Genomic DNA, 14895 nt, shown 5'->3' on the forward strand with positions numbered 1-14895 from the left:
ATGGAGGTACAGCTGTCCAAATGCAAAGTTGTTGCATAGTTTAATCCAAAGCACAGCAGTGTATCTATAAATCTACAAAGTTCATCTGAGGGAAGGGGGGGGGGTTTGTCCTACGTACGTAACCGGAAATCCTCTCTGACCCTACACCATAACCTGACATCTCAAAAAATGTAACTACACATGTAACGGGGTGTCTGTAGCTCAGTAGGTAGAGCAGGTCACCTACTGATCAGAAGGATACCCAAGGATACCAATGTATCCTTGGGCAAGATACTTAACCCCAAGTTGCTCTCTGATGAATGTTAGATAATTAAAGCACTTAGCTTAGTTAATATTGGAAGTGCTTGTATGAATGGGTGTAAAATGTGTTTTATAAGCGCTTTGAGTGCTCAGACTGAGTGGAAAAGTCTAAGAACTAGTCCATTTACCATTTAATGTAAGTGTAGGGTTCAGAGGGGATTTCCAGTTAGGCCCCACAAAGACCCCACACAGAAGTCTAATTCCAGCCTAAGTCTGCAGCCTTGGTTCTCTTGGACTGTAAACTGTAGGAATGAATTTGGTAACTTCTTTGTTCTGAGACAAAGAAGTTATCAGATTTCCCTGCTCGCCTAAAACTGAAAGGCTGGTTTTTGAAGAAAGAAGACATTTGAGAATCTGTGCGTGAGGAATATAAACAGAGAGAACACATTCACCACACACTGAATATGAGCGCTTCCCTCCATGGTGGTCTTCTTCAGCCAGAAGTGAGCATCCATAATTTTTAGATCACAGGGTGGAGTCCGGAGTTATCTGTTAAGGTTAGTAAACTGCATCCATAAACTATACATGATCACGTGGACACTGCAGCTCACAGTGAAGCTGCGTCCACACAGGAAGAGATTTTCAGTGGAGACCAAAGAAAGTGACATTTGGCAGCTTCAAAGATGAAATCACCTCTGCCAAATTTGGCAGGACTTGAGATAAACTTTCTCAACTTCCAGACAACTACCAACGAGAGTAAAGAATACTGCTGATTGGCACATGAATACATTAACAGGTTACCTAGGTAACCTGAGCCTGAAACGTCCTCTAACGAACCAACCATCAGCTCCAAAGTGGTGCGTGAGTCGCTTCCTGTGTGGCTGCAGCTTCATCCGCGTTATTTGTTGATAATTCCATTAAAATGCTTCAGAAATCACCGTCAGCACAAACTTTGACTTGATTTAGCCGAGGTGAGCCTAGCAGATGCTCACAGCTACAGTGGCCACACCCCTTTCAAAGTGGCCACACCCCTAATTCTACACAGAAAAAAACAAAAACAAACAAACTGGTGAGCTCTTACAAATCTGTTTTGGAGTAACCTGTCCTTAGAGACCAAAATAGTTTTTGTATCAGTTTGCATGTTCTCCCCGTGTCTGCATGGGTTTCCTCCAGGTACTCCAGTTTCCTCCCACAGTCCACAGACATGCATTTATGTGAGTGTGGATGTTGTCTGTGTCTCTGTGTTGGCCCTGTGACAGGCTGGCGACCTGTACAGGGTGTACCCTGCCTCTATGTCAGCTGGGATAGGCTCCAGTCCCCCCACGACCCTAAATGGGATAAGCGGAAGTGAATGGATGGACGGATGGATGGATGGATGGATGGATGGATCAGGCTGTAAACATGCTTGTTTCTGCTGTGAAGTTTTAACATTTTAACATGAAGTCTGTGGGGGGACTGACTCACTGCTGGAGCCTCCAGTGGACATCAGAGGAACTGCGGGTTTTGTTTCTTTAGCATTGCCTTCCTTTTGCAGGGTGAAGGGCTGGTGCCTGACGCAAACATCCATCCATCAATTCATTCTCTTATTTTTTTCTTACTTTTTAAAATTCTGAAAATGTAACTGGAGACTTAATCTTCTTGGCACTGCTGAACACTGAGACTGAAATATTTATATACACAAATTTACACTCAGAAGAATCCTAACGACACAGACAGTTCACAAATATCTTTATCTAGTCCAAATTAAAAATGCAAAAACAATGAGGTTTCATGCTAAGATAAACTACAGTGTAACCTTACAAACAGACCAAATTCACATTTAATTTAACTAAATGAATCATGTGATATAGTTTGTCGACTTTAGAGTGGCTGCTGCTCACGCTGCTTTCAGGGAGCATTATGGGAGTAATAGAGAAACGGCTGGGAATCAGAAATAAACATGAATTTTTTCACTTGTAAATTTCCTTACTGTTAAAGTTTGATAATTTCATAAATTTGTGGCTCTTGTGAGCATGCAGCATTCAAAGTTTTGGATCACTGAAATACTGGGCTTCGTAGTACTGTAATAATTATTGCTCTTGTGTAAACCACACTCAGATGAACTCTGCTGGGGGATCTCCACTCCAGTCTGATTGCATGCCAATAGTCACCAGGCAGGAAACACTGAGTGGAGGTAATTGGTGCCAGTTCAACATCTGGTGCACTGAGGGGGTTTACTGATCCCAGACCCACTGAGGAGAATCAGATATTTACTGAATGTGACAGTGAAATAAAACAAACTGAAAGTATTCTTTGATTAGTCTAAGGCATATTCCAGGGCACACAGCATTTTGTGCTTTGGGTCAGAATCAAAAAGGGAAAAGGACCAATTCCAAAATCCTCAAGTGTTTTATTGAACTTTTCCGTATCCCAGCTTTGAAATAATCGACACAGACAGAGAAAAACAACAACAACAAAAAAGGCAGCAAAGCGACTGCCGGTCAGACAGATTAGGGTCCAAATTTGCAGCAGGATGCAACCGGACTGAATTTGTCTCTGTGGCACAGGTCCACGGTCGGTGTCTCCTGCCACTCTGTCAGACCTCCCTGCTGTGCTCCAATGCACTCGTACACTCTGTGGGCTGAATCAGAGCTCTGTTAGCATGAAACTCACAGCTGTGTCAGATTACAGCAGGAACATGCAGGCGTTTTAGAGGCTGGAGTTTGCAAAAAAGAAGAAAAGAAAACTTAAACCTCTGACCTGGACTTCTATAATATTTAATGGTTCTCATACTGCATATTAGTGCCTCATGTTGGTATCTACTGCCATCTACTGGCCTTTCTTAGGATATTAGGCCTCTGTAGACAGACTGGATACATTAGGACATCTTAAACTTAAGCTTAATAGTCAGGATTGCATTGGTGGAGTTTCCTGTGACGAATCACAGCCTGGCAGAAAGTGTCTTTTCTTATTTTCATGCATTAATCTTACCTACAGTTTGCAGCAGCTCGTTGACTTGATCCCCAGAGAGGGCTGAGGTCTCTGTGAAGTACAAGCCCCCGTTACTGGCTAGACTCTGTCCTTCCTGGGGGAGGAAATCAGAACTGCTTGTCACTGATTTGGACACTCAGTCAGTAAGAGTATGCTTTTCTCTGTCCGTATACCTGCGCTGACACTTTCCGATCGTGAGCCAGATCTCCTTTGTTGCCTACCAGCCAGATGACTGTAGATCCTGGGATGTACTGTTTCTCGAGCTCTCTGAGCCACACCTGAGCTCTGAGAAATGTTTCCTGGAATGACACAAGCACACTCAAGAACAGGGCACGAACAGCACACCAGTGGACATGAATCATTTCGTAGTCAGGTGTCTCTTTGTTTTACCCTTTGAGTGATATCATAGACCAAAAGTGCCACGTGGGCTCCCCTGTAGTACAGCGGGGTGACGCTGTGGTATTTTTCCTGGCCTGCCGTGTCCCATATTTCGAAGCGAAGAGTGACGTCATTTAGATGCACCACCTGGGTCAGGTAGGCACCTGGGGAGCAGACACCAGAGGAGATTAAATTGTTCTCCAAGGGTCTTTACAAAAGATATCAGCTGGATCTTATTTATGTACGGTTAAATCAGACTGTGTGTATGAAATTAAAAGAACTGTAGTTACATTATTACTGTGCTGCTAGTACTGAGGTCTAAGGTTCGAAATTTTGTGCAAACAGTTATTCTCAAGAGTTAGATGAGAGTGATGCCACCACACTCATCATCAGGTGGCCAGGCTAATGTGGGTACTAAGAGGCCCAAAGTGTACCGAGAAAATATCCCCCACCCCGCCAGCAGCAGCTCGATTGGTTGATACAAGGCAGGATGGATCCATGCTTTCATGCTGTTTGCACCAAATCTGACCCTACCATCCAAACATCGCAGCAGAAATCAAGACTCATCAGACCAGGCGCCGTTTTCCAGTCGTCTGTTGTTTTGATGAGCCTGTGTGAACTGTAGCCTCAGCTTCCTGTTCTTTACAGGCGTGGCACCCAGTGTGGTCTTCTGCTGCTGTAGCCCATCTGCTTCAAGGTTTCACCTGCTGTGCATTCAGAGATGCTCTCCTGCATGCCTCTGTTGTAACGAGTGGTTATCAGAGTTACTGTTGTCTTCCTGTCAGTCTGCCCATTCTCCTCTGACCTCTGGCATCAACGAGGCATTTTCACCCAAAGAACTGCCGCTCACTGGATATTTCCTCTTTTTCAGGCCTTCTCTGTAAACCCAGAGATGGTTGTGTGGGAAAATCCCAGCAGATCAGCAGTTTGTGAAATACTCATGGTTGTTGCTGTCAGGCTGCAACAACCATGCTGCGTTCAAAATCACTTAAATCCCCTTTCTTTCCCATTCTGATGCTCAATTTGACCTTTGACCATGTCTATATGCCTAAACGCCCTGAGTTCCTGCCATGTGATTGGCTGAGTTGTGTTATTAAAAATGTGTTATTACAGACAAAAAGTGCAATTTTTCCCAAATTCACTATGATATAAAATCATACGTGTAATGACAGGTAAACAACTGTATCTTAAGGTGTTTGGCCAACAAACAGAAATAAACTGAGGAGAACAACTTTGTATCAAGGGTATTATAGCTGACTAAAACTAAACTAAATCAAAACACAAAACGTAACATTAAAGTAACTAAAATAAAAATGTAAAGGAAATTATTTTGTTTATGTCTTAAGTGTCCGTGTCTATTTTTGTCAACCATAATGAGCATGAAGAGCCTTTCAAAGCAGTTTTTTTGAGTCTAATGATTCTGAGCCAACTGCCCCGACAAATACGGCAACACAAAAACTGCAGTGACATGAGTGAACCCATCCTGGATACTAACTGAAATTAAACTGAAAACCAGAGTTTTCAACTGCAGTCCTGTGAAAAACCGAGTCCACCCCAAGATCCAGTCGCCTTCAGAACCACTTTCACTGTCGCTGCAGTAACTTCAAGTAATCAAGTCTCTGCACGACTCCCACTCTCACATCGTCGTGGAGGAACTTTGGCACGCTCTTCTTTACATCGCTGCTTCAGTTCATTGAGGTTTGCAGACATTCGTTCATGCGCAGCTCTCTGAAGGTCCCAGCACAGCGTCTCAGTCAGGTTGAGGTCTGGACTCTGACGGGGTCGTTGCTGCACTTTGATTCTTTTCTTTTTCAGCCGTTCTGTCGGAGAGTTGCTGCTGTGCTCGGGATCGTTGTCCTGTTGATGACCCAATTCGGGTCCAAGCTTTATCTGTGGGATAAAATACATTTAACTCTGGAATACTTTGGTATACAGAAGAGTTCATGGTCAACTCAGTGACTACAAGGTGCCCAAATCCTCCGCCCTCCTCCACCGTGCTGACAGCTGCTCTGAAGTGTTTGTGCTGATATGCTGATATGTTTGGTTTTCTCCAGATGTGCTGCTGTGGGTTACAGACAAACATCTGCACTTTGGTCTTATTTGTTTCAGAGGTCTTGTGGTTTGTTCAGATGCAGCTTTGCCCTTTAACCTTTAACGGGCTAACTGAGGCCTGCAGAGTCTGAGATGGAGCTGTTGGGTTTTCTGAGCTCAGGGCGAATTTACTGGGAGGATTGTGTCATCGTGTTAACACACCTGAATCCTCCAAATCAGCAAACTGCCAGAACTTCTGCTTTTGTAGAGGTGCTCACACTGATAATGATCATTTCATCTAATGCAGCACCTGGCTGCTACTTACTCTCTTATTTCCTATAAATGCAGTGAGGGTGTACCTAGTTTTTCACAGGAGTGCATGGAAAAATGAAAAAAACAAGCTAATAAAAAATATAAAAACATCACACAGTAACTCTGCTTCTGCAGTGAATCAAATCATGGACCTAAGTCATGACAGCAAAACAGAGTCACCCCCCCCCCCCCCCCCCCCCCCCCCCCATACACACACACACACACACACACACTGAAGGGGTCAAAGGTTAAAGAGTTTGTCAAATTTGTCCTCCATCAATAAATATCTGTAGTTGTGTCTTTGCTGTTTAGGCAAAACTACAGAAACGACTGGTTAACATAGTTTAGCAAGCAGGAAAAACCTCGTGCAGAGCAACAACACCGACTCACAGGTTAATATTCCACGTGTGTTTTTCCTGGTTTCCTGAATTTCCCTGTAAAACCTGTTGCTTTTACAGCTGTTTTTGTGCTGCATCAAATTAAAAACTAGGCATATTTTGGTTTTTATGGGGAAAAAAACAAAATATGTCTTGAGCCAACATGAGAACTGCAACAACCTTCTCATCCAAAATCTCAATCTGAAGTTAAACCGCTGCCATCCACGCCTCAGAGTGTCATGAACTCACAGCCTACAGTGGGCGATGTACTCCTGAATTCGTCCCTGCCAAATCGCGAGGCCAGGCTGGACTTTCCCACACCAGAGCTCCCCAGCAGGACCATCTTAACCCTGAGAGTCTGCACCAGTCTGCTCACAGTGTCACTGTGTTGCGGGGCCCCTCCTGCCGCCCTTGGGAGAGTTTCCCCCATGAAAAGATTTGGTTAACTCCAAAACAGGGAGGCAAAAAGTCCAAATAAATGTCCTCAAGTCCTGATCCAACTCTCCTTGTGTTTTAAGACACGACAGCCATTGGAAAGAGTCCAGACAACGTAAGGCGTCTTGCTTGTTGTGAGAGTCTGTGGCTGTTCCAGCTACAGCTTGAAAAGAAAACTAAAACTGAAGTCCAGACACGTAAAGCCTGCAACACAATTTCACTTCCTTATGTGCGCCTACTGCTGAGCCATAAACCTCCCAGCTATCACATGCAGTCTCATTGATTTGAACCCACGCAGACTGGCTTTAAAGGTCAATGGCTGTGTTTCTTGTTGGGGGGGGGGGGTCTGTTCTGGTGCATGCAAATAGAAACTTTATAGGAAAGTTTGATGTTTCTCCAGAGTTTGGTTTTGCCTAAAAATGCTCCTTTAAAATGACAGAAAGTCAGCGAGGCCTCTTTCTTTGGGTCACAGAGCGTCTGCACAGACTACTGCAGGCCTGGTTTCCTGCTTCATCTCCTTGTAATACTCAGTGTGAACAGAAGAGGGCAGCATTGCATATTTTACAGCTTCACTCTAACGAGCTTCGTGGCCTCAGACTGATTATGTGTAGTGGATCCATCCTTTGATATCCTCTTTTAAACTTCTGTCACATTTTATTTAGATTTTCAGACAAACATCAGAGAGCAGAAAACTGGCCCAATTATCTTTATTAGGATTTTTTTGTTCCCACGAACTTGTTTTGCTATCAGGAATGTTTTCCATCAGAGTTTAGTGGGGTTAAAGGTCAGGCGGCTGTGGAGGAATGTGACAGTCTTTGGCTTTTGCTGATTGGAGTCACGGGACCTTTATTTGGTAAATTTTGCATCTGTGATGAATTTTCTGATGGTCACTTTTGATCTGATGATCTGCTTTGGATACAACTGATCCCCCCCCCCCCCCCCCCCCCCCCCCCCCACATTCCCACCCCCCCGGAAACCTCGAGTCCAGCCATGATTTGACACTGAGAAAGTCCCTCTTTGCTCAGAATAACAGCTTGACCTCTGACACTTCCCCTCGTCCTCATGCTTTGTTTTCCATCATGTTGTTACTTAGTCAGCAAAGTTGTGCTGGAAGTTTGAAGCGCAGCCATAAATTGTATCAAATGAACAAAGGCTGCACGTCCATGTGCTTAAAACAGAGTCGTTCGGACTGAAGGATACAGCTCAAGGAAGCCCGACCTTTGTAGACAGGAGTAAACTGTCAGCGCTGCAGAGTTCATCCCATCTGACAACAACTCAAAAAGCTTCTTCTTCCTCTCCTCACATGCCAGAACTTACAGACGTCTCCGTTTATTCCTGTTCAACATGAAAGATTTTTAGACACTTCTGATGAGTCTCTGCATTTCATCTTAGTGATAATCTGAGGAATCTGTAATCCATCCGTCTATGGTTTTCCTGTCCGTGAGTCCATCTTTACAACTGTCCATGTTTTTGAGACGGTTCCTTCATGACTGCCTGCATGTGACACATGATAGTTACTGCACACTGAGGCATTAGGGCCCCTGAAGGTTAATAAAGAAAACATTTATTCATGAGGGGAACAAAAACTCAAAACTGTCCAGATTAAAGCTGTAATTTAAAATTTATAGATTTACTTGGATCTTTATGGGTATGCTGTGTGACCGACTGATCTCCAAAGTTTGAATATGTGCATTTCTTTCCAATTTAACCTTTAAAAGTAGAAATAAAATAAATATTTTTTTCTTGTAAATAAAAACTTTCTCATAAATTTGAGGGTTTTTCAATAAATGTGTGAGCTTTTTTCTTTTAAATGTGTTATTTTCTTTTTCTTTTCTTTGTTTGGATCTAAGTTTACGACTTTATTTAGTCGAAATATTTCTCTCTACTTGGTCCCTTAATTTTTAAATATTTTTAGACAAACTCGTAGATCTCAGTAAATCATATCTCAAATAAATAAAACAGTTTTTTTCTTTTAGATGTATGCAGGCAGTGCACTACACTCTGAAGCTGTATCTGCACTGTAAATACATATTATCTGATTTTCTTGTGTGATGAAAACACGACCTGCTCTGATCTAAATCTCTCCAAGCCCGTCTCCCTCACAGCGACAGACAGGACCGTGTTAGACTTTCATCGTCACATCAGAGTTCTGCTGCAGTGGGTCCAAACACAAACACAGCACAATGGACAGTAGCTCTTTCACTGTGGTAACTAATTAAACTGAGTGTGTGGACACACCTGAGTCTCACATTCCTCGACTGTATGATTTTAGACTCAGAGGGAGGCTGTAAAAATCCCTGAGGGAAAGTGTATCCGCATTACAGCAGTTCACAATCATACTACAGTGATAAGAGAGGACATAAAAAGCTTGTAATGAGATCACTATAAACTGTGCTGGATCTGCATCGTGTATGAGGGACGGTGTGAGGCTTCGTCTGTCTCTTTAAGAAGCACGAGGCTTTTTTAGAGCTGGCTGGTCGTCATTAAAAATAGCAGAGGGGGTGTGAGAGAGTGAGATAGCCCATGCGGGAGCTGCGGTTTCTGGCAGAAATTGAAGCCCTTGAAAGTGGAGCGAGTCCAGTCCACAGGCTGGTGCTGCGTTCAAGAGCTGTGCGGAAAATCCTGAACCTGGACTTTCACAGCTAAGAGAAAAAAGTTGTTTTTTAATATAGAAGCTGAGATGCAGTACTCCCACTTTGATCCGGATTTGCCTGTAGGGGTTGAGTTAAAAGGAAAAAGGAGAGCCATGTATGAATATATGTGGAAACAATGAACCCAAAGGAACGTGGACCACATGTTCAAAGGTTTAACAATAATCTGCTCTTTCCTGGGCTCCCTGTCTTACTGCCTTTCTATGACACTTAGTCGGCAACATGTCTTGGATCATTTCTAATATCTGCTGCCATTTCAGCATGGCACCATACAATAACAGCTAAGATAAGATAAGATAGTGATAAGATAAGATAGTGTTTATTTGTCACATGCACAGTTATACACAGTACAATGCACAGTGAAATGTATTTTGTACCTGCAACCTAATAAACACACACATATAAATAAGAAGAATAAAAATAAAAAAAAGTAATTCACACTATACAGAGTGGGAGAAATAATGATTTGAACCACTGCTGAATTTCGAAGTTTGCTCGTTTACAAAGAAATAGTAGTTATGGTGGTTTCATTTTAATGGAGAGAGACAAAAATCCAGGAAAAAAAAAAACGCATTACATAAAAGTGAAAAAATTGATTTGCAAAGTATTTGATCCCCTGCAGCTTAGCCCACAGACTGATTACAATCAATCAACTACAAATACTACTGATCTCAACTAGAGATCTTGTAGATCTTCTTCTACACCCATGTGTAGAAGACGTAGCTGGTTGTGGTAGCTGAAGGTGAATCCTCTGCTGCTGCTCGCTTCACGCCTGAAATCAAAATGGTGGACACAGTGAAGTGGGCCATGGCGCTTAGAGACTGTATCAAATATGAAGGAGGCCACCTTCAATGATTAGGTCACAAAAAAATTAAAGCAGTTCAGACGCTGCATTCTATCTGAAGACCACCAGATGGCGATTGCTGTGGCTGCAAAAAGACTTGCGGGTCCTGCAGGAGGTTATGGGCACACAGACCTCTGACTCGACCTCTGCGAACACTTTCCTGTTTGTGGTCTCAGACCCTCAGTTTAGGTCATATTGGGAGAAAAAGAGTCTGTTTTGACCTGTGTTTAAGAACAGAGGGTTATCTGTGTTCTCCTGCCAGTGAGAAAGTGGTTTCACAGTCGGGCCCACCCTTCCTCATCACAGTCGGCTTTTTGAAACCAACATGGTGACAGTGAAACCAGTAATCTCAAGGCTTCAAAACGGAACTTCAGAAACCAGCGGATGACATCATCTGTCTTTTATACCTCTATGAGCGGATGTGACTCCACATGCTCAGGAGCTAATGATTTATGACTGATGAGCTGTTAGCCAGTGAGCGTGTCCTGATAATCATCCCTTCTGACTTTAATAAAGACCATCATTTATTCGCTCTGAGCTGAAACTACCGATTGAGTCCAGAAAGTCATCAAGAAAGTGTCTTTTTGCCCCCACAGAGGTCGCTGGCCATTAAATGCAATACTGCCTTAAATCACTACATAAATGGCTTGACTTTACAGGCCTGGGAGCTACAGCCACTGTGAGATCCCTGATATTCACAGGAGTTTTACTGCAGCTGAAACCCATTAAAATACAATTCTGTGGAACTAAAGCTATGGTTTTGACCTCCTCCCTCAAAAACATGCTGAAAATGGTCCCAGTTCATTAATGGTCCCAACTGAACTTTCTTCCAAACCCAGTGGTTCCATCCTTTATATACAGTTTATGGGAACGGCATAGTGGGCACATTTCCGACAACACGTGAAAGCAGCTTGACTGAAGCAGTCTTTGAAGTTTTTCAGTGTGGCTCTCCGACAGGTGGTGGAGTCACACCGCTGCACGAGCGCAACACTGTTCTCACATTTTCAGACGGTAGTTTTTCTACAGTTCGTGCTTCCTTTTTTTAAAAATCAGTCATCTTTTCCTATTGTTTGTCCAGCAGCAGGGACGGCAGCGCTCTAACAGCACAGGAGCGACGCTCAGGTGAGCACTTCTGACCTGAACGCGGCAGCGCACGTGGGGGACCAGGCGCGGAGGCAGAGCTGGTCGCGAGTTCGTGCGTGGCTGAAGAAACACAGGAAGAAGCGTGAAGACGGATGTGTGACAATGAGGCACGCTGAGAGCCGGAGCGGGCAGGCCGGGTTTGTGTCACTGACGCTGCGACTTTAACTTGAAATCTGTAGAAACACATGAGACGGACGAGCCGCGGCTCTGTTTGGATTACTGAAGTCTGAGTTTATCGGCAGCCGGTGGATTAAAGTGTTTGAGGGGACAACATGGGGACTCAGGGGACGGGGCGCAAACGGTCCACCAAGAAGGACAGAACGACGGCGGAGGACGATGCCCTGAATCTCATCGCCAGAGAGGTGAGTGAGGGGGGCGGTAAATCTTTGCTGAGAGGTTTGGAAGCAGTAAAAGAGCTTTTAAAGAGCTTTAACTCGCCCCCCGGTCACTGTAAGACCCCCGTAAAGGCAGGAACCCACGGTCGTGTTCCACATGAGAGGCATTTGGGTCGTTTCGTGTCTGCGTTCATGTTTGTAAAAGTTTAATAATTTCTGACTGTTAGTCAGAAATGAATCAGAACTGGTCTCCAGTATTTTTAAACCTGCCCTGATAGCACCGCAGCAGGGCCGTTCCCAGGTCTTCATCACCCTCTTAAATAATGGCCTCAGTCATTTTTAACGAAAGTTTAATTTTCGTCTTAGTCATCATATTTTCAACGTTGGGTGCAGTCTGTTTGTTTTTGTTTGTTTTGTTTTTTTGTCTTTTCTGAAAAACCTGAAAAAAAAATGATTTGGTCAATTATTATAAGAGGGTGACGACTTTTAATGAGGTGGCACATGGGGGTCCCACATGAAATCAATACGTGATCAGTACAGTGTCGATATTTGCTGGGTACGATTTTCGGAGCGGGATGATTGACAGCTGTTTCTGGCCCTCTGGGACATATTTTCCCCCATGTGTGATTTAGACTTTGTACTTAAAGGGATTTTTGTAGAAGCGTCTTTGTATAAATAGAGTTTAATTAAACGAACTAAAACTGCCAACACAGTGTGAAGGAACAGTAGCTAAGACTGTGTGTTGTGCTGCAGAGATATCAGCTGAAATTAAAAAAGGCTGCACTGCTGTGCAGTAACACTTTGAACCACATGGTGGTGCAGAGGAGCATCCGATTCACCGGGAGTCCGAAGGACATTATTCCAGCTGGTGTTAGCTCAACATTTCTGCAGAGTTTATGTAACCGTCGGATTTATTTTCACAGCCATTGTGCAGTTTAAAGAAAAATGAACATGGAAACATTAGATTGTCTTTCAAGGTAACACTACATAGATTCAAATGGACAAAAAAGACTGCAGTGCTTGATGGGTGGAAAGTTCTGTGACATCTTTATGGTAAAACGATGCTACCACACTATACCACTATCGGCTGATAATACAGATGTGTCAGTCGGGCTCTAATTATTATAAATTACACAAATGTAATCATTAAATACGCTTGTTTCCATTTCTTAACACCTGTATTTAAGCTAAAACCAGTATGTGCTGATATAAAGCGCTGGTTGCTAGCCAAAAAGCCATCACCAAAAATGTCTCGAAGACTGTTGTTACATGAATTATAGCTTTTGGAGTTTTCCCCTTTTGGTAAACAGCCCTAATGCTTACATTTCTAAACATTATTATGGTGGAAAAGGATAGAACTTGCTGCAGATCCAATAATAAACATAACCCACAGCTGATTATAATGACTTACTTTACTTAGGTGAGGAATTCTTTCATGCTCTGACCTGCAGGAGCTGCTGAGCTCTCTCAGTAATACTGAACTCCAGCTGGCAGCAGTCGCATGTAGTTGTCATTTAGCAGGTGCTAAAGTCATGTTATGACAAGTTTACACTGCTTCAAAGTTCCTAATCCTTTCTGTTATTATGAGACGACTAGTGTAGGATGAGACTGATGTCTTACAGCAGAGGTAATGCCCGGTGGGTCTTCAGGACTGAAGCCACCCAGTTTGAAGTGAACACTTTGCTCAACTGAGGTGTAAATATCAATATTAAAGTTTAGCTTCAAAATAGGCTACAAGAAACAAAGTAAAACCACACATTTATTGTTACTAAGCAACACTTTGAAGACGTAATTCTCTATATTTATGAAAAACTGAGCATCGGGTTTACTATTTTCCGTCCTGAGAATAGTTTCATAGTATCCTGTGCAGCTCCCGGTGAGCATGAAAACCTGAACTCTGAGCTGAGACTGACTCAGGGCCACTTTTCTTCAGCTGGGAGGAAGTTGGGTTTTTGCTAACCCAACCCGGATGCTTCAGTGAATTTGCATATCATCTCTAACTGTCACACTCTGCAGTCTGTTCTTCAGAACTGTGAATGGCCGTAGTTTGGCAGTCTTGAGTGTTTGGCTGTTAAGTTCTCTTCACTGCTTAGCGGGCTGTTTACGCTGCTGTGGGGAGTCTGAGGGTGCACATTCCTGTAGCTGTGATGGTTTCTTGTTGTAGCAGCAGCAGCGTTACCCGGCTGAGGTTAGAGGAGTTTGATAGAGACAGCAGGAGGAGGCTGTCTGTGATGGATGAAGCGTCGGGGTTGGGGGGGGACGGCCGTGGCTTGTTCTCTGTGTCTTTAAGCAGCAGCTGGGTCGAGTCCCTCACTGGCTGTCCTCTGACGGGATGGAATGTCAGCCCTGATGAGTTGGCCCACTCTGCAAAGAAGGTTTAAAAATAGATGCTCCTGGAAGATCAGCTGTTGCTGCACCCCAGTTTTAGATTGGACCTGTGGGTGGGGGTCGGGGCAGTAAGGTGGCTGTTGCTCTGCCAGCTGGCCGTCACTGAAACAGCAAAGTTTGTACAAGAACTAATCTGCACAGGATAGAGCAGCCAGCTGCAAGTGCATGCATTGAGCTGTGGTTTATCAGAAATATTATCCTGTATATTTGCAGTATTAGAGGGTTGGGGGAAACTGTCAGTACTGTAAACCCGGGAGGAGACCACAGAGCAGGAAAGAATGTCAGGAGTGAAGATCGGGACGTTATTATTTGTACGGCGCTGTGAGGGAGTCGAGGCCCTGCGCCTGTCAAACATCCTGAATCCTGCTGTAAACACGAACTTGTGCTGTAGCTCGAGGATGGAGGATGGCACGATGACCTCTCTGTAAACCCAAATAAAACATGAGTGTTTCATGCTTTTGATTACAGGAATCTGTTAAATGAAGAAACCCTGAAAATGATTTCCCGCTTTAGTGTAAGGTGCTGGCTCACAGTCGCATCTCTGGGATGCTGGACTTGAACGGGAATATTGCTAATGTTGATCATAAAACACCACCTGCACTTCTTGTAGCAAGTCAAACTTCTCTGTTATGGTAAGGATTCATTTATCATGTCTGACACCAGAGCTGACAGAGCCAAAGGCATCAGTCTGCAGATAAACTGAAATCTGCTCACTCTGGTTTAGGTTACACTGCTTTGAAATGCTTTAATTTTAATAAAAAATAAACTGAATATCTCAGCAGTTATCACCC

The 14895-nt window shown here is 43.7% G+C and overlaps 2 protein-coding genes across 8 annotated transcripts in view; one reads left to right on the forward strand and one right to left on the reverse strand.

Annotated features, from left to right (window-relative positions):
* Positions 1–2590: 2590 nt before the first annotated feature.
* On the reverse strand, positions 2591–6996 carry LOC115801084 (ras-related protein Rab-17-like). Its single transcript, XM_030758790.1, has 5 exons — positions 6558–6996; positions 3601–3752; positions 3384–3509; positions 3211–3304; positions 2591–2860 (listed from the first exon to the last, which is right to left on the reverse strand). Exons 1-5 carry the CDS (start codon positions 6736–6738, stop codon positions 2730–2732), a joined length of 684 nt encoding a protein of 227 aa, XP_030614650.1. The 5' UTR covers positions 6739–6996; the 3' UTR covers positions 2591–2729.
* Positions 6997–11190: 4194 nt separating this feature from the next.
* The window catches only part of lrrfip1a (leucine rich repeat (in FLII) interacting protein 1a), a 45396-nt gene continuing 41691 nt past the window's right edge, over positions 11191–14895 (forward strand). For all 7 annotated transcript variants that reach the window (XM_030757532.1, XM_030757525.1, XM_030757528.1 and 4 more), the window contains exon 1: positions 11191–11743. In XM_030757532.1, coding sequence (XP_030613392.1) covers positions 11654–11743 — 90 coding nt within the window. In that variant the 5' untranslated portion in view covers positions 11191–11653. The remainder of the gene's footprint in view (positions 11744–14895) is intronic.

The sequence above is a fragment of the Archocentrus centrarchus genome, chromosome 21, assembly GCF_007364275.1.
Source record: "Archocentrus centrarchus isolate MPI-CPG fArcCen1 chromosome 21, fArcCen1, whole genome shotgun sequence".
NCBI classification, from domain to species: Eukaryota; Metazoa; Chordata; class Actinopteri; order Cichliformes; family Cichlidae; genus Archocentrus; species Archocentrus centrarchus.

What these genes read in the sequence shown, in the direction of transcription:
- LOC115801084 (XM_030758790.1), bottom strand. Translation starts at nt 6,738, where the DNA reads ATGGGGGAAACTCTCCCAAGGGCGGCAGGAGGGGCCCCGCAACACAGT. An exon ending in ATCGGAAAGTGTCAGCGCAG is followed by an intron (nt 3,305 to 3,383) that starts GTATACGGACAG and finishes TTCCTCCCCCAG; the next exon opens with GAAGGACAGAGTCTAGCCAG. An exon ending in CGAGCTGCTGCAAACTGTAG is followed by an intron (nt 2,861 to 3,210) that starts GTAAGATTAATG and finishes GCTCTGATTCAG; the next exon opens with CCCACAGAGTGTACGAGTGC.